Source organism: Bubalus bubalis, chromosome 7 (genome assembly GCF_019923935.1).
Source record: "Bubalus bubalis isolate 160015118507 breed Murrah chromosome 7, NDDB_SH_1, whole genome shotgun sequence".
Taxonomy (NCBI): Eukaryota; Metazoa; Chordata; class Mammalia; order Artiodactyla; family Bovidae; genus Bubalus; species Bubalus bubalis.
The window spans coordinates 6,811,206-6,834,862 of NC_059163.1; the positions used below are offsets into that span (position 1 = coordinate 6,811,206).

General features: G+C 42.6%; 1 protein-coding gene across 2 annotated transcripts in view; it reads left to right on the forward strand.

Annotated features, from left to right (window-relative positions):
* Positions 1 to 18,430: 18,430 nt before the first annotated feature.
* The window catches only part of FBXL5 (F-box and leucine rich repeat protein 5), a 58,803-nt gene continuing 53,576 nt past the window's right edge, over positions 18,431 to 23,657 (forward strand). The window contains exon 1 of one of the 2 annotated variants that reach the window (XM_006054944.4): positions 18,431 to 18,563. Coding sequence is in view for 1 of the 2 variants with exons in the window: in XM_044945623.2 (XP_044801558.1) it covers positions 21,115 to 21,246 (132 nt within the window). In the remaining variant the exon portion in view is untranslated. Of the gene's footprint in view, positions 18,564 to 21,062; positions 21,247 to 23,657 lie in introns of those variants that run through there. The other variant, XM_044945623.2, reaches the window with a different exon arrangement.

Consider the following 23,657-nt stretch of genomic DNA (forward strand, 5'->3'; position numbering starts at 1 on the left):
TTTCAGGATTTGGAATAGCTCAACTGGAATTCCATCACCTCCACTAGTTTTGTTCATACTGATGCTTTCTAAGGCCCACTTGACTTCACATTCCAGGATGTCTGGCTCTAGGTCAGTGATCACACCATCATGATTATCTGGGTCGTGAAGATCTTTTTATGTACAGTTCTTCTGTGTATTCTTGCCACCTCTTCTTAATATCTTCTGCTTCTGTTAGGTCCATACCATTTCTGTCCTTCATCAAGCCCATCTTAGCATGAAATGTTCCCTTGGTATCTCTAATATTCTTGAAGAGATCTCTAATCTTTCCCATTCTGTTGTTTTCCTCTATTTCTTTGCATTGATCGCTGAAGAAGGCTTTCTTATCTCTTCTTGCTATTCTTTGGAACTCTGCATTCAGATGCTTATATCTTTCCTTTTCTCCTTTGCTTTTCGCTTCTCTTTTTTTCACAACTATACTACACTGCAATAAAAAGGAATCACCTATTGAAGCAAACCATGACATAGGTGGGTTTAAAAAATAATTATGCTGAGTTAAAGAAGTCAGACAAATGATTCCATTTATATAACATTCTAGGAAATGCAAAGTAAAGACATAGAGACAAAAAGAACTTTAATTGCCTGGGATGTGGGGACAAGGGTGGAGGGGCAGGGGAAAGAGCAGGAAGGAGGCTTTACCCAAGATACAATGAGACTTGGGGATGGGGAAGATTTTCATTATCTTTATTCAGGTGACAGTTTCTTGTGTTTATACTTCTGCCAAGACCTCAAACTGTACATTTTACATATGTGTGGTTCACTGTATGTCAGTGATGCCTCCATAAATCTGTTACAAAAGTTCATGCCAGAAACGTTAGATGTACAATATCTTTCCTTCATGGACTTGCCTGGTGGTCCAGTGGCTAAGACTCCACACTCCCAATTCCGAGGTGAGGTTTCAGTCTCTAGATGGGGAGGTAGATTCCCACATGCCAACTAAAGACTCCACATGCTGCAACTAAGACCCAGCACAGTCAAATACATGAATATTTTTTTTAATACCTTTTTTTCAGTTTCAGAAGCTGAGAAGTTATTTTCATCAAATTGGGTTTTGAAATCTCTATGGACTTGTGATAAGTATTGCTTCTAAGTGTTTCACACTGGTAAAACATAAATGAGCTACTGTGTTAGCACTCTGCATTTTTTATCAGATTTTTAATTTATACACACCATATCCAAACATGCTGTAAGAAAACATGTGAATTATTTTCTGTCTCTCAGTGTGCTTTAATGACAATAGTAAGGTTTAATCACTAACAATGCTTAGACTGCGATCTTGATGTATTTGTCCCCTTTCCTTATCAATAAATTCAGCAGGTTTTGTTCAAGGAGATTTTTAATTTTGAAGATTTTACGCTTCTATTTTAAAAATATCTTTGACAATTTGATAAACCTACATATTAAATTATCTTCATTATGGGAGTTCCCTGCTGGTGCAGTGGTTAGGACTCCATAGTTTCATTGCCAAGGGCCCGGGTTCAATTCCTGGTTAAGGAACGAAGACCCCACAAGCCACATGGAGTAGGCAAAAAGAGAAAAAAACTTTATTATAATCTTTTGTATTACACTTTTTTTCTGCTTTAGAAGGTGTCATAAATGAGGTCAAAATATGCTGTTTAAAATAACTATTTTTCCTTATTGTTTTTGCACCCCAGATCCAGTAGTTGAACAGTTTTCACTTTATCATTCTTTATTCTTATTGCTTAAAAAATATGATGTAAGTTCAATTTGTATTCATTTGATTAAAATATTACAAGTTGCTGCTGCTGCTAAGTCGTTTCAGTCGTGTCTGACTCTGTGCACCCCTTGGATGGCAGCCCACCAGGCTCCCTTGTCCCTGGGATTCTCCAGGCAAGAACACTGGAGTGGGTTGCCATTTCCTTCTCCAATGCATGAAAGTGAAAAGTGAAAGGGAAGTCACTCAGTCGTGTCCGACTCATAGCGACCCCATGGACTGCAGCCTACCAGGCTCCTCAGTCCATGGGATTTACTTGTGGCAATAGGTATATTCCTTGCTCAGACTTTGAGTAAGTTTCTCTGGCATTTTCTATGAAAAAGACTCGCTGGTTTCAGTCCACAATTAGCTTGTGATCTGTTGTTTTTAAAAGCACTATTTTATGACTTTTGACTTGTATTTAGAGACAATATGAGACTTTGCTTAGTCTCATATGAATGTAATGATGAGTCTTTCCACATCTACATGTCAAATGTGCTTAGTCACTTAGTCGTGTCTGACTCTTTGTAACCCCATGGACTGTAGCCCTCCAGGCTCCTCTGTCCAGGTGGATTCTCCAGGCAAGAATACTGGAGTGGGTTGCCATTTCCTTCTCCAGATCTTCCCAACCCAGGGATCAAACCCAGGTCTCCCACATTGCAGGTGGATTCTTTATCATCTGAGCCACCAGGGAAGCCCAAGAATACTGGAGTGGGTAGACTATCCCTTCTCCAGGGGATCTTCACAACCCAGGAGTCGAACCAGGGTCTCCTGCATTCCAGGTGGATTCTTTACCAGCTGAGCTACCACGGAAAGCTCTACGTGTCAAATAAGAGGGTCAAATATATACTTAGTGTGTAATCCATGAAGACTGTAAGTTGTTTAATATCTGTTAAACCTTTCACTTTAACAAATATTGAATGCCTATACAATATGCCAAGTGTTATGCTAGGCACTTTTGCATTGTTTTCTCATAGATTGTCATAAAAGTTATCGAGCTTGTCCATGATCATGTAGTTGTTTAGTGAAAGAGACAAAGAACTGCGAAATGTAGTCAGGTGCCCTTTGCATGACACCATGATTCTAACCAGTAAGGCTGAGATGAGAATTTCACAATTAATGGTTGCAATTTGTAACAGTACTAATATTGTTGAAATGTTCACATTAAAATGTTCAGCTTTGATAAGCTGAAAACACTACCAATGTTTAAAACCCTAATCTAGTTAGCAATTGGGTGAATTTTCTCCATTAATACCACGTTGCCTAACAGGCTGCAGTGTCATCAGAGCAACAACAAATCCCATACATTTAAAATCTGAAAAGGCAAATCAATCAAAGGGATTTGCAATACGGAAACAGCATAATTAAATGGTATTTTTTTTTTTTTAAGAAAAGAGTGTGTCAACAGGAACTTGATGCAATTCTGACTGCAATTGGCCATAAGGAAAATGGATCAGTTCCTCTTTCTTCAGACCAAAGGGTGTGGCGTGTGGTTGTGAACAATTAATTCACTTGTGACCCAGATGTCTTCAAAAGATTCCTCTGGAGAACATAGATGCATGTATACTGATGACTGTAGTCTTGCAACAGCTAAACTCATCTCAGCTGAGACCCTGTGGTTTTTGTTTTCATTTTTGTCTTTTCTTTCCACCCTTAAATATCAGGATTTCTGTGTAGTTTTGACTGAAGGTCAGATAGTTTCATTCTAGTTTTTGTTCCTTTCCTCAGATAAACTTTAGTTTTCCTTAAGTGGCATAAAATTTCAAATATTATTCCATGTCTTAAAATACTGATTGAGGCTCTGGTGAACAAAGCTCCATTCTAGGCAGTGGAGTTAGTGAGGGGCATGGGAAGGGGTGAGACAAATGTACCTTGGAGTGCATACCTTGGGCATCCCCTGTGGGCACTCTGGGATTCAGATCACTTTAGGTACCTCTGGCATACTGGTAGGAAGTCTTACCTAATTTACAGAGGTAACTTATGCAAGACAGATCATCTTAAGGGAAAAATAATTGAGCTGGACCAAGACTGATCCACTGTGTCCCCCACTTCTTTGATTGCAGGAGACAGCCTTTGCTCAGCCTCTATGACCTACCCTGACTTCCAACAGGCAGATTCAAGCAGTTGTCAATCAGGGAAGGGAGGGGATTCAAGACCAGGGAGCAGCCTTGGGGCAAAGTCCTATTTCCCCATCAATGGATACAAACAACAATATATTTGAGCTAGGTGGCAGATACCCAACCCTCTCCCCCCATTATTAATGATGGTATGCTGCCAACAAGCTTGTAGGCCCCAGACCTGAAGGCTGATGATGTTGAATCCTACTTCAGTTCAGTTCAGTTCAGTTGCTCTGTTGTGTCCTACTCTTTGTGACCCCATGGACTGCAGCACGCCAGGCTTCCCTGTGCATCACCAACTCCCGGAGCTTGCTCAAACTCATGTCCATCAAGTCAGTGATGCCATCCAACCATCTTATCCCCTGTCGTCCCCCTCTCCTGCCTTCAGTCTTTCCCAGAATCAGATTCCTACTTACCTCACCACCAACCTATTAGAAGAATGACCACAGGCTGATCACTTTGATAGCTTAACAATGAACAAGGTCAGATTCATGGTCTCCGAAGAAGATTTAGCTTCAGAACCAGGGACCAGGCTTGATCACTCAAGAGCTTTTGTGTAGCAGAGCTTTATTAAAGTAAGAAAAGGGACAGGGAAATCTTCTGACATAGACATCAGAAGGGAGATGGAGAATTCCCCCTTAGCTAGTCTTATCAAGGATTTACACACTTTTTCGGGCTTCCCTCATAGCTCAGTTGGTAAAGAATCTGCCTGCAATGTAGGTAGACCAGGGTTTGATTCCTGGGTTGGGAAGATCTCCTGGAGAAGGAAATGGCAACCCACTCCAGTATTCTTGCCTGTAGAATTCCATGGACAGAGGAGCCTGGTAGGCTATAGTCCATGGGGTTGCAAAGAGTCGGACACAACTTAACGATTAAACCACCAGCACATACTTTTTCAGACCCACTCCCATAACATCTTATATTAACAAGATTAAAATGAACAATAGAGAGATCTTACCAGACCCACTCCCATAATATACATTTTAAGATGACAGAATTAGTCAGAAGGTTCTTGTTAAGGAGAAACATGTCCTCAAAATATATTGTTATATTGAGTAAGACAAAGCAATGTAGAAAAGAACCTTTGTCCTTTTCTCGTAGAGAGCCCAAACCCCTTTCTCCTTCTGAGGGCTCTAGACCCCTTTCTCCTCCTCCACAGCGACCCTGGACTTCTTATCAACCTGTTAGGGGAAGCACACTGATTGAAACCTCCCACTCTGGCCAGGCACCATAGCAACCATTTGCATGAGTTGTTTTATGACAGGAGATCCTGATAAGGAATCAGATCAGATCAGTCGTTCAGTCGTGTCCGACTCTTTGTGACCCCATGAATCACAGCACGCCAGGCCACCCTGTCCATCACAAACTCCCGGAGTTCACTCAGACTCTCGTCCATGGAGTCAGTGATGCCATTCAGCCATCTCATCCTCTGTCGTCCCTTTCTCCTCTTCCCCCAATCTCTCCCAGCATCAGAGTCTTTTCCAATGAGTCAACTCTTCGCATGAGGTGGCCAAAGTACTGGAGTTTCAGCTTCAGCATCATTCCTTCCAAAGAAATCCCAGGGCTGATCTCCTTCAGAATGGACTGGTTGGATCTCCTTGCAGTCCAAGGGACTCTCAAGAGTCTTCTCCAACATCACAGTTCAAAAGCATCAATTCTTAGGCGCTCAGCCTTCTTCACAGTCCAACTCTCACATCCATACATGACTACTGAAAAACCATAGCCTTGACTAGATGAACCTTTGTTGGCAAAGTAATGTCTCTGCTTTTGAATATGCTATCTAGGTTGGTCATAACTTTCCTTCTAAGGAGTAAGTGTCTTTTAATTTCATGGCTGCAGTCACCATCTGCAGTGATTTTGGAGCCCAGAAAAATAAAGTCTGACACTGTTTCCACTGTTTCCCCATCTATTTGCCAGGAAGTGATGGGACCAGATGCCATGATCTTCATTTTCTGAATGGTGAGCTTTAAGCCCACTTTTTCACTCTCCACTTGCACTTTCATCAAGAGGCTTTTGAGTTCCTCTTCACTTTCTGCCATAAGGGTGGTGTCATCTGCATATCTGAGGTTATTGATATTTCTCCCGGCAATCTTGATTCCAGCTTGTGTTTCTTCCAGTCCAACGTTTCTCATGATGTACTCTGCATAGAAGTTAAATAAACAGGGTGACAATATACAGCCTTGATGTACTCCTTTTCCTATTTGGAACCAGTCAGTTGTTCCATGTCCAGTTGTAACTGTTGCTTCCTGACCTGCATACAGATTTCTCAAGAGGCAAATCAGGTGGTCTGGTATTCCCATCTCCTTCAGAATTTTCCACAGTTTATTGTGATCCACACAGTCAAAGGCTTTGGCATAGTCAAGAAAGCAGAAATAGATGTTTTTCTGGAACTCTCTGGCTTTTTCCATGATCCAGCAGATGTTGGCAATTTGATGTCTGGTTCCTCTGCCTTTTCTAAAACCAGCTTGAACATCAGGAAGTTCACGGTTCACATATTGCTGAAGCCTGGCTTGGAGAATTTTGAGCATTACTTTACTAGCATGTGAGATGAGTGCAATTGTGTGTTAGTTTGAGCATTCTTTGGCATTGCCTTTCTTTGGGATTGGAATGAAAACTGACCTTTTCCAGTCCTGTGGCCACTGCTGAGTTTTCCAAATTTGCTGGCATATTGAGTGCAGCACTTTCACAGCATCATCTTTCAGGATTTGGAATAGCTCAACTGGAATTCCATCACCTCCACTAGCTTTGTTCATAGTGATGCTTTCTAAAGCCCACTTGACTTCACATTCCAGGATGTCTGGCTCTAGGTCAGTGATCACACCATCGTGATTATCTGGGTCATGAAGATCTTTTTTGTACAGTTCTTCTGTGTATTCTTGCCATCTCTTCTTAATATCTTCTGCTTCTGTTAGGTCCATACCATTTCTGTCCTTTATCGAGCCCATCTTTGCATGAAATGTTCCTTTGGTATCTCTGATTTTCTTGAAGAGATCTCTAGTCTCTCCCATTCTGTTGTTTTCCTCTATTTCTTTGCATTGATCGCTGAAGAAGGCTTTCTTATCTCTTCTTGCTATTCTTTGGAACTCTGCATTCAGATGCTTATATCTTTCCTTTTTTCCTTTGCTTTTCGCTTCTCTTCTTTTCACAGCTATTTGTAAGGCCTCCCCAGACAGCCATTTTGCTTTTTTGCATTTCTTTTCCAGTGATGGTCTTGATCCCTGTCTCCTGTACAATGTCACGAACCTCATTCCATAGTTCATCAGGCACTCTATCAGATCTAGGCCCTTAAATCTATTTCTCACTTCCACTGTATAATCATAAGGCATTTGATTTAGGTCACACTTGAATGGTCTAGTGGACGAAACTAATCCACCACCAACCTGAAGAATTTGGGAAAGGTCGAAAGGAGACACCATGTGTCTGTCCACTTCCCAGAATCCCTCTCGCTAGCATCCATCTTGGCTGAGCGATGCATGTGCCACCAGGAAAGACTCTGAATTAGAGTGATTGGCCAAAGACCGCCAGGAAACTAATCCCATCACCATAAAACCCGAGACTGCGAGCCACATGGCAGAGCTGTTCTCCTGGGTTCTCTTACCCTACTGCTCTCCACCTGGGTGCCCTTTCCCAATAAAATCTCGTGCTTTGTCAGCAGATATGTCTCCTCGGACAATTCAGTTCTGAGTGTTAGACAAGAGCCCAGTTTTGGGCCCTGGAATGGGTCCCCCTTCCTGCAACAAACCTACCTAGAAATTGACTCTCTCAAAGTCCAACCTAGATAGTATATTAAAAAGCAGACACATTACTTTGCCAACAATGGTCCATCTAGTCAAGGCTATGGTTTTTCCAGTGGTCATGTATGGATGTGAGAGTTGGACTATAAAGAAAGCTTAGTGCCAAAGAATTGATGCTTTTGAACTGTGGTGTTGGAAAAGACTCTTGAGAGTCCCTTGGACTGCAAGGAGGTCCAACCAGTCCATTCTAAAGGAGATCAGTCCTGGATGTTCATTGGAAGGACTGATGTTGAAGCTGAAACTCCAGTACTTTGGCCACCTCATGCGAAGAGTTGACTCATTGGAAAAGACTCTGATGCTGGGAGGGATTGGGGGCAGGAGGAGAAGGGGACGACAGAGGATGAGATGGTTGGGTGGCATCACCAACTCAATGGACATGAGTTTGAGTAAACTCTCAGAGTTGGTGATGGACAGGGAGGCCTGGCATGCTGAAGTCCATGGTGTCACAAAGAGTCGGACGCGACTGAGTGACTGAACTGAACTGAATGTCCTCTATGAACAATTGCTATAAAACTTCTCACTATGTTCCCCAACATGGGACCCACGGTTTTGAGGGCATTAGCTCGCTTTGTCCTCCTTTGACAGGTAAAATGATACAGCTACTCTTTTCTACCGTACTCTGTCTCTGAGATTAGATTTGGCACTTGTGTACAGAGCAGCTGAGCTCTAAGCATCAACACTAAAGCCACTGATGGAGTGAAGTGGGGATTCTGAATATGACAGTGTGGCTGAACCTCACATTTTCCCTGACTCAGACCCTTAAGAGCAAATCTGGTGCCCAGGGAGCTGGAGGGCTGTAACTGGATACAGTTGAAAGCTATTTCACTTAAGACACAGGTGCTGAAATAACCCTCCTTCGGGACCACTTTAACAATATGTCACAAAGAAGAAAGCCATTCTTTACAACTTGGCACCTAAGCTCACGATGATATGAGAATACAGGGCTCAGGGGAAGAAAGGAAGAGACACAATGGCTCTCTTGTTATCTGAGGTAGTGGCATACTATAAAGAGAGTGAATTTGTTACAGAGCCTGTGAGAAGTCACGAATGGATGTGAGAGTTGGACCATAAAGAAAGCTGAGCGCCGAAGAATTGATGCTTTTGAACTGTGGTATAGGAGACTCTTGAGAGTCCCTTGGACTGTAAGGAGATCCAACCAGGGTCCATCCTAAAGGAAATCAGTCCTGAATATTCATTGGAAGGACTGATGTTGAAGCTGAAACTCCAATACTTTGGCCACCTGATGCAAAGAACCAACTCATTGGAAAAGACCCTGTTCCTGGGAAATGGTGAAGGCAGGAGGAGAAGGGGACAACAGAGATGACATGGTTGGATGGCATCACCAACCCAATGGCCATGAGTTTGAGCAAGCTCCGGGAGTTGGTGATAAACAGAGAAGCCTGGCATGCTGCCGGCAATGGAGTCACAAAGAGTAGGACACGACTGAGTGACTGAACTTAACTGTGAGAAACACACCTAGGGGCTCAAAAGCACTTCTTAGTAATGTTGACACGTTCTCCCGGAGCCACAGATTCTGCACTTGCCGGTTGTTGTTCAGTCACTAAGTCATTCAGTCACTGACTCTTTGTGACCCCATGGACTGTTGCACTCCTGGCTTCCTTGTCCTTGACTATCTACCTCACTTAGTTTTCTCAAACTCATGTCCATGAGTCAGTGAAGCCAATAACCATCTCATCCTCTGCTGCCCACTTCTCCTGTTGCCTTCAATCTTTCCCAGCAACAGGGTCTTTTCCAATGAGTTGGTTCCTTAGCATCAGGTGGCCAAACTATTGGGGCTTCAGCTTCAGCATTAGTCCTTCCAATCATTATTCAGGGTTGATTTCCTTTAGGATTGACTAGTTTGATCTTCTTGCTGTCAAAGGGACTCTCAAGAGCCTTCTCCAGCACCACAATTGGAAAGCATCAATTCTTTTGCACTCAGTCTTCTTGATGGTCCAACTCTCACATGCTGGTGGGGCAATGAATCATTCAGATTCACATATTAACAGTATTATGGCTTCATCTGTATCTATGGTTCTGCTGGGATCTGGGGATTTATGGGTTAAATAAAGATGAACAAAACAGTGTCCTTACCTTCAAAAAGGGCCCACTTTAGTGGGGAAAAAGACATGGTCATATGGACGAAAGTAAAATGTAACACACTCAATATTGTTGCTGAGGAACTATACCAGGTACCTCATTGACTGACACATGTATTTGCATCCTATTCAGTAAAAACTGGGGTGGCATTCAAAGTTTTTAATCATGGGAGAGTTATTTATCAGATTTACCATAGAAACCTTTTGACTGGTTGGTTTGGCAGGATTGAATGAGAGGAAGCTAAAACCAAGGAGACTGGTCATTCAAGCAGAAGGTAGTAGAGCCTAAACTAGGTCTACGTCAGCGTGAGTTGAGAAGGGGATGGATTGGGGGTGTTTAAGAAGGCTGTATATTTTATTAGATATTCAAGTGATGTAGAGTTAAATCTTTAAAAATAACTCAAAAATCTCTAGAGGCCATATCATGTAAGTTAAAATAACAGGTTTAGGAGATTTCCTTGAAATATGCATGATTAGGACTCTGTGTTTTCACTGTAGAGGGCCCAGTAGGGGAACTTAGATACTGCAAGCCTTGAGGTGTGGCCAAAAAATAAAAATAAATAAAAAATAAAATAACAGGTTTGGGGGCTAGATTGCCTATGTTAAAATCTTGATTCTGTGTTAGTGGAATAACCTTGGGCAAATTTTGCATCTCTTCCATCTCAGTTTTTTTATCTGTAAAGTTGTTGTTTTTGTTTAGTCACTAAGTCTTGTGACCTCATGGATTGCAGCATGCCTGGCTTCCCTGTCCTTCACTATCTCTCTGAGTTTGCTCAAACTCCTATCCATTGAGTCAGTGATGCTATCCAACCATCTCATCCTCTGTTGCCTCCTTTTCTTCCTGCTCTCAATCTTTCCCAGCATCAGTGTCTTTTCCAATGAGTCATTTCTGTGCATCAGTAACATAGGGATGATAATAGTACCTACACGCCAGTCATTCTGAGAAAAGATAAAATTTTATACTGAAAGTCCTTAGAATAGGGTCTTGTACTCAAGTTTGTTTGCTGTCATTGTTCTAGATAGGGTGACTAGGTGAACAGTGACAAAAGCTAGGGTGATAAGAATACAAAGACTTGGCACACTCACAGGAGTTTGAAACTATGCACCTCAGGTTGGGACTTGAACCCAGCCAAAACCCTGACTGGGCTTTGAATTTGGCCAAAGTAGGAGGTCTTTTAACTGAGGTCACACACCTGGTCTCAGGACTCAACGAAGTTCAGGTTTTTGATGTTTCATCTCAGAAAAAATTCAGAGGGAGACAAAGTGATAGGTAATAAGTAGATTTATTCAGAGAGTTGGACTGTGAAGAAAGCTTTGTGTGGAAGAATTGATGCTTTTGAACTGTGGTGCTGGAGAAGACTCTTGAAAGCCCCTTGGACTGCAAGGAGATCCAACCAGTCCATCCTAAAGGAGACCAGTCCTGGGTGTTCATTGGAAGGACTGATGCTGAGGCTGAAACTCCAGTACTTTGGCCACCTCATGCGAAGAGTTGACTCACTGGAAAAGACCCTGATGCTGGGAGGGATTGGGGGCAGGAGGAGAAGGGGACAACAGAGGATGAGACGGCTGGATGGCATCACTGACTTGATGCACATGAGTTTGGGTGAACTCCGGGAACTGGTGATGGACAGGAAGGCCTGGCGTGCTGCGATTCATGGGGTTACAAAGAGTTGGATACAACTGAGCGACTGAACTGAACTGATTCGGAAAGAAACACACTCTGCAGACAGAATGTGGGCCATCTCATAAGGTGAGTGTGTGTTACTCCTGGGTATGGAGTTATTTGTTTTTATAGGAGTGGGTAATTTCATAGGATAATGAGTGGGAGACGTACTTCAGCTATTTTGGGGAGTGTTAGTTTCTCAGTCATGTCCAACTCTTTGTGACCCCAATGGACTGTAGCTGGCCAAGCTCCTCTGTGCAAGGAATTCTCCAGGCAAGAATACTGGAGAGGGTAGCCAATCTCTTCTTGAGGGGATTTTTCCATCCTGGGGATTAAACCTGGGTCTCCAGCATTGCAGGCAAATTCTTTACCATCTGAGCCACCAGGAAAGCCCTTTATGAGGAAGGGGTGGATATTTCTGGAATTGGGCCACCACCCACTTTTGATCTTTGATGGTCGGCCTTGGAAGTGTCATGGAACTGGTGAATGTATCACTTAGCTTGTTGATGTCTTACAATGAGCATCTACTGAGGCTCAAGGTCTAGTGCAAGTGGAATTGTCTGCCATCCTGGGCCTATTTGATTCTAACCAGTTTGTGTTGTGTCCTCGGGCTATGTCATTCTTTTAAATTTTATGCCCTCTCCCCTTCCCCTGTCTTTCAAGTTTACTTTCGGCTGAGTTGAATCTGGAGTTTCTGACGCATTGTGTTTATTGGATAACAACAGAAATGAACAAAGTCTTCTTTTTTAAACTCTTTGGTTATATGTCAGGCACTCTTATAAAGTCCTTACTTGTATAATCCCATTTAATCCTCACATTTAATTTAATTTTCTGGTTTCAAATCAGGAAAGGAGTACATCAAGGCTGTATATTGTCACTCTGCTTATTTAACTACTATGCAGAGTACATCATAAGAGACGCTGGGCTGGAGGAAGCACAAGCTGGAATGAAGATTGCTGGGAGAAATATCAATAACCTCAGATATGTAGATGACACCACCCTTACGGCAGAAAGCGGAGAAGAACTAAAGAGCCTCTGGATGAAAGTGAAAGAGGAGAGTGAAAATGTTGGCTTAAAACTCAACATTCAGAAAAACTAAGATCATGGCATCTGGTCCCATCACTTCATGGCAAATAGATGGGGAAACAGTGGAGACAGCGACCGACTTAATTTTGGGGGCTCCAAAATCACTGCAGATGGTGATTGCAGCCATGAAATTAAAAGACGCTTGCTTCTTGGAAGAAAAGTTGTGACCAACCTAGACAGCATATTAAAAAGCAGAGACATTACTTTGCCAACAAAGGTCCATCTAGTTAAAGCTATAGTTTTTCCAGTAGTCATGTATGGATGTGAGATTTGGACTATAGAGAAAGCTGAAAGCTGAAGAATTGATGCTTTTGAACTGTGGTGTTGGAGAAGACTCTTGAGGATCCCTTGGAGTGCAAGGAGATCCAACCAGTCCATCCTAAAGGAGATCAATCCTGAGAGTTCATTGGAAGGGCTGATGTTGAAGCTGAAACTCCAATACTTTGGCCACCTGATGCTAAGAGATGACTCATTTCAAAAGACCCTGATGCTGGAAAAGATTGAAGGCAGGAGGAGAAGGGGACAACAGAAGATGAGATGGTTGGATGGCATCACTGACTTATTGGACATGAGTTTGGGTAGAGTCAGGGAGTTGGTGATGGACAGGGAGGCCTGGCGTGCTACAGTCCATGGGGGTCACACAGAGTTGGACATGACTGAGCAACTGAACTGAACTGAACAGAATTCTCAGACATTGCTGTCAGATAAGTTCTATTATTCCATTTCACAGTTAATTTAGCAGAAGAGTAAACAGGCTCATAGCTTAACAAGATTAACAGACTTCATTCCCAGAAGGCAAATAAAGTTCTGTTTTTCTCTGATAGTAGTAAGTAAGAAAGTAGACCAGCTGGGATTGGAATCCAGACAGTCTGATTCCCATCTGGGTCTGCTGAACCATTATAATGGCTCAAACCATTTTGAAACCTGTGGCCTTTAATGTCTCTTAATACTAGATTCTATTAATATACAGTATCTTATTTTATATAGTTTTAAATGTTTAGTAATAAAAATACCTGTTATTAAGTGAACGGCTACTATATGTCACTGTTTCTCAGACTTGATAAGGTGATAGTAGAATTCATGGAACTCATGGTATCATTTGCGAAACACAATGACATGATACCCTAAATGTAATAAAGCTAAATTTGCATGATAGATTACTAGAGAAATGATAGACTGTTTATTCATGAGTAAACAGAGCTGAGCTCAAATCTCTTCATAGTTATGTAACCATGGCAAGTTCCTGAACACTTCTGAGTCTAGGTTGCCACTTCTGTAAAATATTGATTATAATGCCTTGGTGGGTTATTGTGAAGATTGAAGATAGTGAACATATAATGCTTGACATATAGTAGTGAGTGTGAGTGAAAGTCGCTCAGTTGTGTCTGACTCTTTGTGACCCCAGGGACTGTAGCCTACCAAGCTCTCCTCTGTCCATGGGATTCTCCAGGCAAGAATACTGGAGTGGGTTGCCATTCCCTTCCCCAGGGGATCTTCCCAATCCAGGGATTGAACCCAGGCCCCCCCATTGCAGGCGGATTCTTTACCAGCTGAGTTACAAGGGAAGCCCAAGAACACTGGAGTGGGTAGCCTATCCCTTCTCCAGCGGATCTTCCCAACCCAGGAATCGAACTGGGGTCTCCTAATAACTGGAATAGTATTTTTGAAACTTGAGTTACATAGGAATCATATGTAACTAAATCATAAGGTCTGAGACCTTGACCCAAATATGCTAACTCAAATTTCCAAAGGTGAGTCTCAGAAATCAGATCTTTAAAAGAATGGGGTGTGATATTAATTGAGTTCCCAAAGGACCATATTTTGAGGAACATCACCAGAAACAGGGCTAGTTAGGGACCTTGGCACCACAGCGCTCTGGTTGAAGTGTTACTGTACTTGCATTGTCCGCACCGTACCATTAACTCTTAATTATTATTTCAGATCTTCTCTCATTAATTTAGCTAACAGTAAGCTGACAGTTAGCTTAAGAATCTTGAGGCAGTATGCACTCTGTCTCCTGTTCTGCCATATATTATTCCCCACTGTCTGCACTTCTTCTAAGTAAGCTCTCAGCAGACTACATGGTAGGACTTGTGTTTAACAGGAAGTAAAGTACAGGAGGGAAAGAGTCTCATGGTGCAGTGAAAATGAGAGATACGACTTCAAACCCTACTTGCACCTCTGAGCTTTGGTTCCCCCCTGTGTAAAATTGGGTTGGCAGAGCCTCCTTGACAATATTGTCAGATAAGGTGGTGGCTGGTATATAGTCAGTCTTTCCCTGACTGATGGCTGTCATCAATGCATGATTGTAGAGGAAGATCATAGAAATATTAAAACTGTGTAAAAAGGGGTGGGGAATCTCATTTTCCGGGAATGTTCAGTTAGAGACAGGCAACATTGAACATGTTTAGATCTTTGATTCTTCATGAATGATAGCATTCCTTTTATTTCAACCCATCCTAAAGCTGACTCAACTTGGGCATTTATATTTGGTAAGTATTTCACAACTATCTCTTCCTTATTCATTATTTCCTGGCAGACTCGGTCAGTATGCCTTACTGTTTTATTTTATGTGGCTAGATCGTCAGTTTAATTGTATTCTCATGAGAGAACCTGAGCTAAATTGACCCAACTAAGCCTCTGCTGCTGCTGCCAAGTCACTTCAGTTGTATCTGACTCCGTGCGACCCCATAGACTAATCCCCTGAAACCGTGACACAAAAGTTGTAAACCACTAAGTTTTGGGTAGTGTATTATACAGCAATAGATAGCTAATACCACGAGACAAAGAGAATACCTCTATCTTGTTTCAACCACTGACTGACATTTTGTGCTTTATGTCACTTAACAGCCAAATCTAACTCTGAGTCCCTCTCTTCTCCTGCTAAATTAATCTGTAGAATTAACCTGAAGAAATATCTTTCAAGGTACTATTTTTGGGTCCCAGAAGCTGAGAACTGCAGGAGACCAAAGAGAGCATCTTGTCCCTTCATTTTATAGGTAAAAGTAACAGCTAATATTTAGTGTTTCCTATGCTGGGCTCTCTGTTCCACACAACATGTAACTCTCAGGATATCCTGGGAGGTATAGAATCTCACTGCATTTTACAGGTGAAGAGACTGGGTCCACATTACTACCCACTTTGCCTTTACATCCTCTATACTGTTAAAGAATACTTTCAGTTCAGTTACAAGCATATGTCAATGTTTCATTACAGTCTTACACATAAGGTGAAAAGTCTGTAGTCATCTAAAGACTCATCCTGGCAGAGATGTTTTAGGAAAAGTGGATGGAACAAATCACAGGTAAACTAGTTGAAAGGCTTAAACTACCACACAAATGCACTCATCTCACACGCTAGTAAAGCAATGCTCAAAATTCTCCAAGCCAGGCTTCAGCAATATGTGAACCATGAACTTCCTGATGTTCAAGCTGGTTTTAGAAAAGGCAGAGGAACCAGAGATCAAATTGCCAACATCCACTGGATCGTGGAAAAAGCAAGAGAGTTCCAGAAAAACATCTATTTCTGCTTTCTTGACTATGTCAAAGCCTTTGACTGTGTGGATCACAATAAACTGTGGAAAATTCTGAAAGAGGTGGGAATACCAGACCACCTGACCTGCCTCTTGAGAAATTTGTATGCAGGTCAGGAAGCAACAGTTAGAACTGGACAGGGAACAACAGACTGGTTCCAAATAGGAAAAGGAGTCCGTCAAGGCTGTATATTGTCACCCTGCTTATTTAATGTATATGCAGAGTACATCATGAGAAACGCTGGACTGGAAGAAACACAAGCTGGAATCAAGATTGCTGGGAGAAATATCAATAACCTCAGATATGCAGATGACACCACCCTTATGGCAGAAAGTGAAGAGGAACTAAAAAGCCTCTTGATGAAAGTGCAAGTGGAGAGTGAAAAAGTTGGCTTAAAGCTCAACATTCAGAAAACGAAGATCACGGCATCTGGTCCCATCACTTCATGGGAAATAGATGGGGAAACAGGGGAAACAGTGTCAGACTTTATTTTTTTGGGCTCCAAAATCACTGCAGATGGTGACTGCAGTCATGAAATTAAAAGACACTTACTCCTTGAAAGGAAAGGTATGACCAACCTAGATAGCATATTCAAAAGCAGAGACATTACTTTGCCAGCAAAGGTCCGTCTAGTCAAGGCTATGGTTTTTTCAGTGGTCATGTATGGATGTGAGAGTTGGACTATAAAGAAAGCTGAGTGCTGAAGAATTGATGCTTTTGAACTGTGGTGTTGGAGAAGACTCTTGAGAGTCCCTTGGACTGCAAGGAGATCCAACCAGTCCATTCTGAAGGAGATCAGCCCTGGGATTTCTTTGGAAGGAATGATGCTAAAGCTGAAACTCCAGTACTTTGGCCACCTCATGCGAAGAGTTGACTCATTGGAAAAGACTCTGATGCTGGGAGGGACTGGGGGCAGGAGGAGAAGGGGACGACAGAGGATGAGATGGCTGGATGGTATCAGACATGAGTCTGAGTGAATTCCGGGAGTTGGTGATGGACAGGGAGGCCTGGCGTGCTGCAATTCACGGGGTCGCAAAGAGTCAGACACGACTGAGCAACTGAACTGAACTGAACGGTCAGTTAACTATTTTTTAAAGTATTTATCTGTTTGGCTGCATCTGCACTTAGTGGCAGCACATGGAATCTTTGTTGCATCCTGTGAGATCTTTTGTTTCAATGTATAGGACTCTCTATTATGCTGTGGCACGCAGGCTCCAGAGTTTATGAGTTCAGTAGTGTTGCCTGGAGAATCCCAGGGACGGGGGAGCCTGGTGGGCTGCCGTATATGGGGTCGCACAGAGTCGGACACGACTCAAGTGACTTAGCAGCAGCAGTGTGGCACAAGAGATGGAATTAGATCTCAGGACAATGTTTAATGAATTAACCAAGTTGTTCCCCCAAACCCAATCAATTAATGAGAATCAGGTGTGTATCTTTTATTAAGTTACTCAATTACATTCAACTCTTTGCGACCCCATGGGCTGCAGCATGCCAGGCTTCTCTGTCCTTTAACTCCAGAGTTTGCTCAAATTTTGTCCATTGAGTTGATGATGCCATCCAACCATCTCATCCGCTATCTCTGTCACCTCTCCTCCTGCCTTCAATCTTTCCCAGCATCAGAGTCTTCCAATGAGTCGGCTCTTCACATCGAGTGGCCAGCATACTAGAGCTTCAGCATCAATCCTTCCAGTGGCTATTCAGGGTTGATTTCCTTTAGGATTGACTGGTTTGATCTCTTTGCTGCCCAAGGGACTCTCAAGAGTCTTCTCCAGCCCCACAGTTTGAAAACATCAATTCTTTGGTGTTCAGCCTTCTTTATGGTCCAACTCTCACATCTGTCCATGACTACTGGAAAGGAGGTGTATATGACAGCCCTGTTTCCTTCTGCTGATATAACTCTTGCCATCCATATGGGCTTCTCTGGTGGATCAGATGGTAAAGAATCTGCAATGCAGGAGACCCAGGTTCAATCCCTGGGTCAGGAAGTTCCCTGGAGAAGGGAATGGCTACCCATTCCAGTTTTCTTGCCTGGAGAATTCCATGGACAGAGGAGCCTGGTAGGCTACCATTCATGGGGTCACAAAGAGTCGGACATGACTGAGTGGCTAACACTTACAGGACTTTCATATACCTCTTAGCATTTAAAAAATTTCCGAGAGTTGTCTTATACACCTGGGAATATTTTTTGTACTGTATTTTGGGTTTATGAGGAAGGAAACCAAACTGGTACTTCTCTAAACACTCACCTCCGCCTGTGTAGGCAAGAGATTAAGCAATCACCTGCCAGATGTCATCATTACAATGAATGCAAGCCTGACAATTTACAGGAAGTTTATCATTCCTTTCCATTCCAGAAACTGGTTAAACTTTCCCTCACTACATGTTGAAAACAGCTGAAGCAAGTTGTCCATGATACTAGTCACCACCTTTCCCTTGGGCCATATACACTGCACCATCCTGCAAGTCAGCTCATAATAGAGTCTTTGGCGTTGCTGTTGACTTGGCATGTTAAGAATAGGTAAGTGACACACAGGTATGTCTAGGAAATGGAAGGCTCTTATTTCTCTGGAAATTTTGCAAAGAAACATTATGGACCACTACACACATCTTATCTCCATATTTCTACTGATGCTGAAAGCTCGACTTCTCTGTGTACTGGTGCTGAATTGAATCTTGGAGACAGAGTTTTGGGTGAAGTAGAAAAGTAGCTCTACTGCTTTGCCAGGTAAAAGGGGACACAGTAGGCTAATGCCCTCAAAACTCTGTGTCACAACTTGGGGAACATAGTGAGAAGTTTTATAGTAATTGTTCAAAGTGGGCATGATCAGCTTGTGCACATCTTTCTAATGCGTTGGTAGTGAGGTTAGCAGGAGTCAATATCATCAACCTTCAGGTCCAACTGGGGTCTACACACTTATGGCAGCATTCCATCGACAATTGTTAATTTCTCCCACCTGGAAGGGGTTATAGTATTTGCAAAATAGCTCAAAGGTATTGTTGTGCATGAGGCTTCCCTAGTGGCTCAGTGGTAAAGAATCCTGCCAGTGCAGGAGACATACGTCTGATCCCTGGGTTGGGAAGATTCCCTGGAGAAGGAAATGACAACCCACTCCAATAATCTTGCCTGGGAAATCCCATGGACAGAGGAGCCTGTCAGACTACAGGCCATGGGGTCACAAAAGCCTCGGATGTGACTTAGCACCTAAACAAAAACAACATTTTATCCCTTGGTGGGGAAATAGGACCTTGCTCCAAGGCTGCTCCTGATTGTTAGTTTCTCCTGAGTCTCACATCCTCTCCCTTTCCCAGTTATCAACTGTTTGAATCTGCTCTTTGGGACTCAGGGAAGGTCATGGTGGATAAATGAAGGCTATTTCCGATCAACAAAGAAACAGAAGACATGAAAGGCCTCCTGCCTAGAAGCCCTGTGGGGCCCCGCACAGTATCACTACTGGAGCAAACTGTAGCCTTAGCATTATCTAAACTATGTCTTTTCCAAAGATAATCTAAGGAACTGAACTACTCTATATTTAGACACTTATGTAGTTTGTGGTGTGGCCTATATTCTTCCTTGTCACCTCTGGCTCCTGTTAAAGGTTAATAGCACATGTTAGGCATTTAAGTGTGTTGACGTAAACTGACGACAGAGAACTGTTTTTCAGTGTAAGGTTTAGTACAGGTTCTAGGGTGCGAAAGACATACATTAAATTCCTGATTTCCCACTCACTACCTCTATGACCCTGGACAAATAATAACTCTAAACAGTATTTTCCTTTTCCCATCAAGTGGAAAAAATGGTAGAACCTTCCACATGTAGTCGTTGTGGGGATTACACATGACAATTCTCATGTGAAGCACTTAAGTACCTGGTACATGTTAAGACCTCAATGCATTAAAAAAAATTTATTTATTTATTTGTCTCTACCAGTTCTTAGTTTCACCACTCAGGGGGATTTAGTTGCAGTGCAGCTCTCAGTGTTGTGGCGTGTGGGATCTAGTTCCCTGACTAGGAATTGAACCTGTGTCCCCCGCATTGGGAGCACAGAGTCTCAGCCAATGGACCACCAGGGAAGTCCTGGCCACAGTGCATCTTTTTTTTTTTTTTTTAATTGAAGAATAATTGCTTCACAGAATTTTGTTGTTTTCTGTCAAACCTTAACACGAATCAGCCATAGGTATACATATATCCCCTCCCTTTTGAACCTCCCTCCCGTCTCCCTTCCCATTCCACTCTCTAGATTGATACAGAGCCCCCGTTTGAGTTTCCTGAGCCATACAGCAAATTCCTGTCAATATATCTTGATTGTTGTTTTCTTCTGTTTACTTCCACCTCTATCTTTTATCTTTCTTTAATCCTTCCCCCACTCTGCGTTTCCTCATCTTTTAATTTCCGTCTTATCTTTTATGCCTCTTCTTCTCCGCAGCTCTTCTGTTCTCCTGTGCCTTTGTATATGTCCCAGCATTTCTTTTTCTCACTTGTGAGGCATGAGTAAACCTCCTCTTGGGGAGAGAGCTCCACACCTTGAAAAAAAGGCTAGAGAAAGTAGCACCAGCATTCGGATCTGTTGCCCTTTTCTTTGAGTCAAGACTGTGCTTCAGAAATGCAAACTTGAAGTTCTAGAAATGGACACAGACTCACTGTGAGCACAGAGGGCCACCAGACAGGAAAACGCCCAATGTGGCAGATAACCCCCGACTTCCTAGTGGCTAGCTGCACTTTATTATTTACTTTTTTATTTATCCGTGGCTGTGCTGGGTCTTGGTTGAGGAGCAGGGGCTTTCTCTAGTCGCAGCGAGTGGGGGATACCCTCCAGTTGCGGTGCAGGGGCTTCGCATTGTGGCGGCTTCTCTTCTTGCAGAGCGTGGGCTCTAGGGCACTCGGGCTTCAGTAGCTGGGGCTCCAGGGCTTAGTGGGGCCATGGTATGTGGGATCTTCCCCTACCAGGGATCACAGCCTTGTCCCCTGTATTGGCAGGTAGATTCTTAACCAGTGGAGCACCAGGGAAGTCCAGGGCAGCCTAACCTTGGTGAAGAGGGTCCTGTGTCTATGTCCTGTAGGAAGTGCCACAATGGCTTGGTGGTCTAAGGAAGAGAACTCAGCTAGAACTCACTGGAATGGCTTCCTAGTAAAGACTGGGAGAGACCCACGCCAGAAGATGGGACTGTGCAGCAGGAGATGCACGCACAGGTCTCCGGCACAGGTACAGGAGGCATCTATATGTCTGGGTGGTAGCGCAGGGCTTCCGAGAAACTGGATATAGCTCTGCAATGGTGGATCTAAAGATGATGGATATTAATTAAACTGAAATCTTAAAAAAAAAAAAACCCAAAACCTTAATTTTATTTTTCAAATACAAAATTTGAAAACAAATTCGTTGCTAAAATTTTGAGGAACAAAAGTAGCTCTCCTCGCCTCCAACAAGTCATAGTCCCACCACCAAAAGCCAGTGCCAACGTTTTGATACACAGCATTTCCTTTTACCCCCTTTCGAAGTGTAGTGAAGTCGCTCAGTTGTGTCCGACCCTTTGCGACCCCATGGACTGTAGCCTACCAGGTTTCTCCGTCCGTGGGATTTTTCATGCAAGAATACTGGAGTGGGTTGCCATTTCCTTCTCCAATCCCCTTTCTAAGGTATTTTAAAATATAGTTGCTGTAAGATTGTTTGTAATATAGTCATTTCTGTATTCTGACATCAAAAGTAAACATACTTATTCAAAACATTGCAAAGAAGAGAAACACCTAAAGGAGGGAGGGAATCATTTGTAACTGTGTCTCTCAGAGGAGACTTAATAAGACTCTGTGCCATTTATTTGCAATCCTTTTTATGCATTTTTATAAGCTTGGTGTGCATCATGTGGAATTTTGATCATGTTGTTTTCAGTTAACCTTTTATCATACCTACTTCTACAAGGTCATTAAAAACCCTGTCCCTTCCCTCAAGGAGGCTTCCATTCCTACTAGAAAAATAGATGTGGACCCAAGGGCGGTGTAATCAGAGTAGTCAGAGGCAGGGCAGATTAGAATATAGTTTTGGGGTAATCATAAACAGAAGGTGAAAAAGTGAAAGCACTGATGGGTTTTATTTTCTTGGGCTCCAAAATCACTGCTGATGGAGACTGCAGCCATGAAATTAAAAGTCACTTGTCCTTAGAAGAAAAGCTATGACAAACCCAGACCACGTATTAAAAAACAGAAACATCACTTTGCCGACAAAGGTCCATATAGTCAGATGTATGATTTTTCCAATAGTCATGTAAAATGTGAGAGTTGGACCATAAAGAAGGCTGAGTGCCAAAGAATTAATGCCTTCAAACAGTGGTGCTGAAGAAGGCTCTTGAGAGTCCCTTGGACAGTAAAGAGATCAAACCAGTCAACCCTAAAGGAAATCAACCCTGAATATTCACTAGAAGGACTGATGCTGAGGTTGAAACTCGAATACTTTGGCAACCTGACATGAAGAACTGATTCATTGGAAAAGATCTTGATGCTGGGAAAGACTGAGGGCAGGAGAAGAGGGAGGTAAAGGATGAGACGGTTAGATAGCATCACCGACTCGATGGACAAGAATCTGAGCAAACTCTGGGAGACAGAGGACAGAGGAGTCTGGCCTGACACAGCCCTTGGGGGTGCAAAGAGCTGGACACAACTTAGCAACTGAGCAACAACAACATCAAATGGCTCTACCTGAAACTAGAACTGTAGCTACTGATTATATACAACCAAACATGTTAGTATATTTAATGACTTAAAATGTTCTTAAAATGCATTACTATTGACAGATTTTTATAACTATAAGGAAAACAGGTGAACACAGAAAAATATTAAAACTGTACCAAAGGGTATGGATGTATTTAAAAACATTTAACTGTTTCTCATCCTAGGAGCCCTGCTTACAAATTTTTGCTGTCTTATTCTAGAAACACATACTATATTAAAAAAAAAAAAAGGAGAACATATTTAACAAAATGTTCTCTCCGTTGTTTTTCCCCTCTTAACTTGGAACACCTTGGTTTCATTTCATAGCAGCAAATATAGATCTATCTTATACTTTCTAGCAGGTGCATATTTATTTGTCTATTGAATGAATGTACTATAATTTATCAACTATCCAGTATTCTATTGAGAGACATCCAGTTGTTTCCCATTATTTTTCTCATTGTGCAAAAGCCTTTATTATACTTTATGACAAGCTTTTCTTTCTGTAGAGTTAAAGGCTGAATTGTGCTCCCTTCAAATTCCTTTATTGAAGTCCTAACCCTCAGGATCTACGGCGACTGTATTCTGAGATAGGGCCATTAAAGAGGTGATTAAGTGAAAATGAGGTGGTTGGGGTGGACCCTAGTGCAATCATGCTGGTGTCCTTATTTGAGAAGGAGATTAGGACGTAGATGCCAGACTTGCACAGGCACAGAGCAAAAGCCGTGTGAGGACACCGGGGGAAAGTGGCCATTTCCAAGCCCAGGAGAGAGGCCCCAGAAGGCATTAAACCTGCGGATACCTCGATGCTGGACTTCCAGAACTATGAGAAACAAAGTTTCTGTTGTTAAGTCTGTCATATTTACTTTTGACCACCCCAGCAAAAGAATACACCCAACCACTCATCTCAATTTA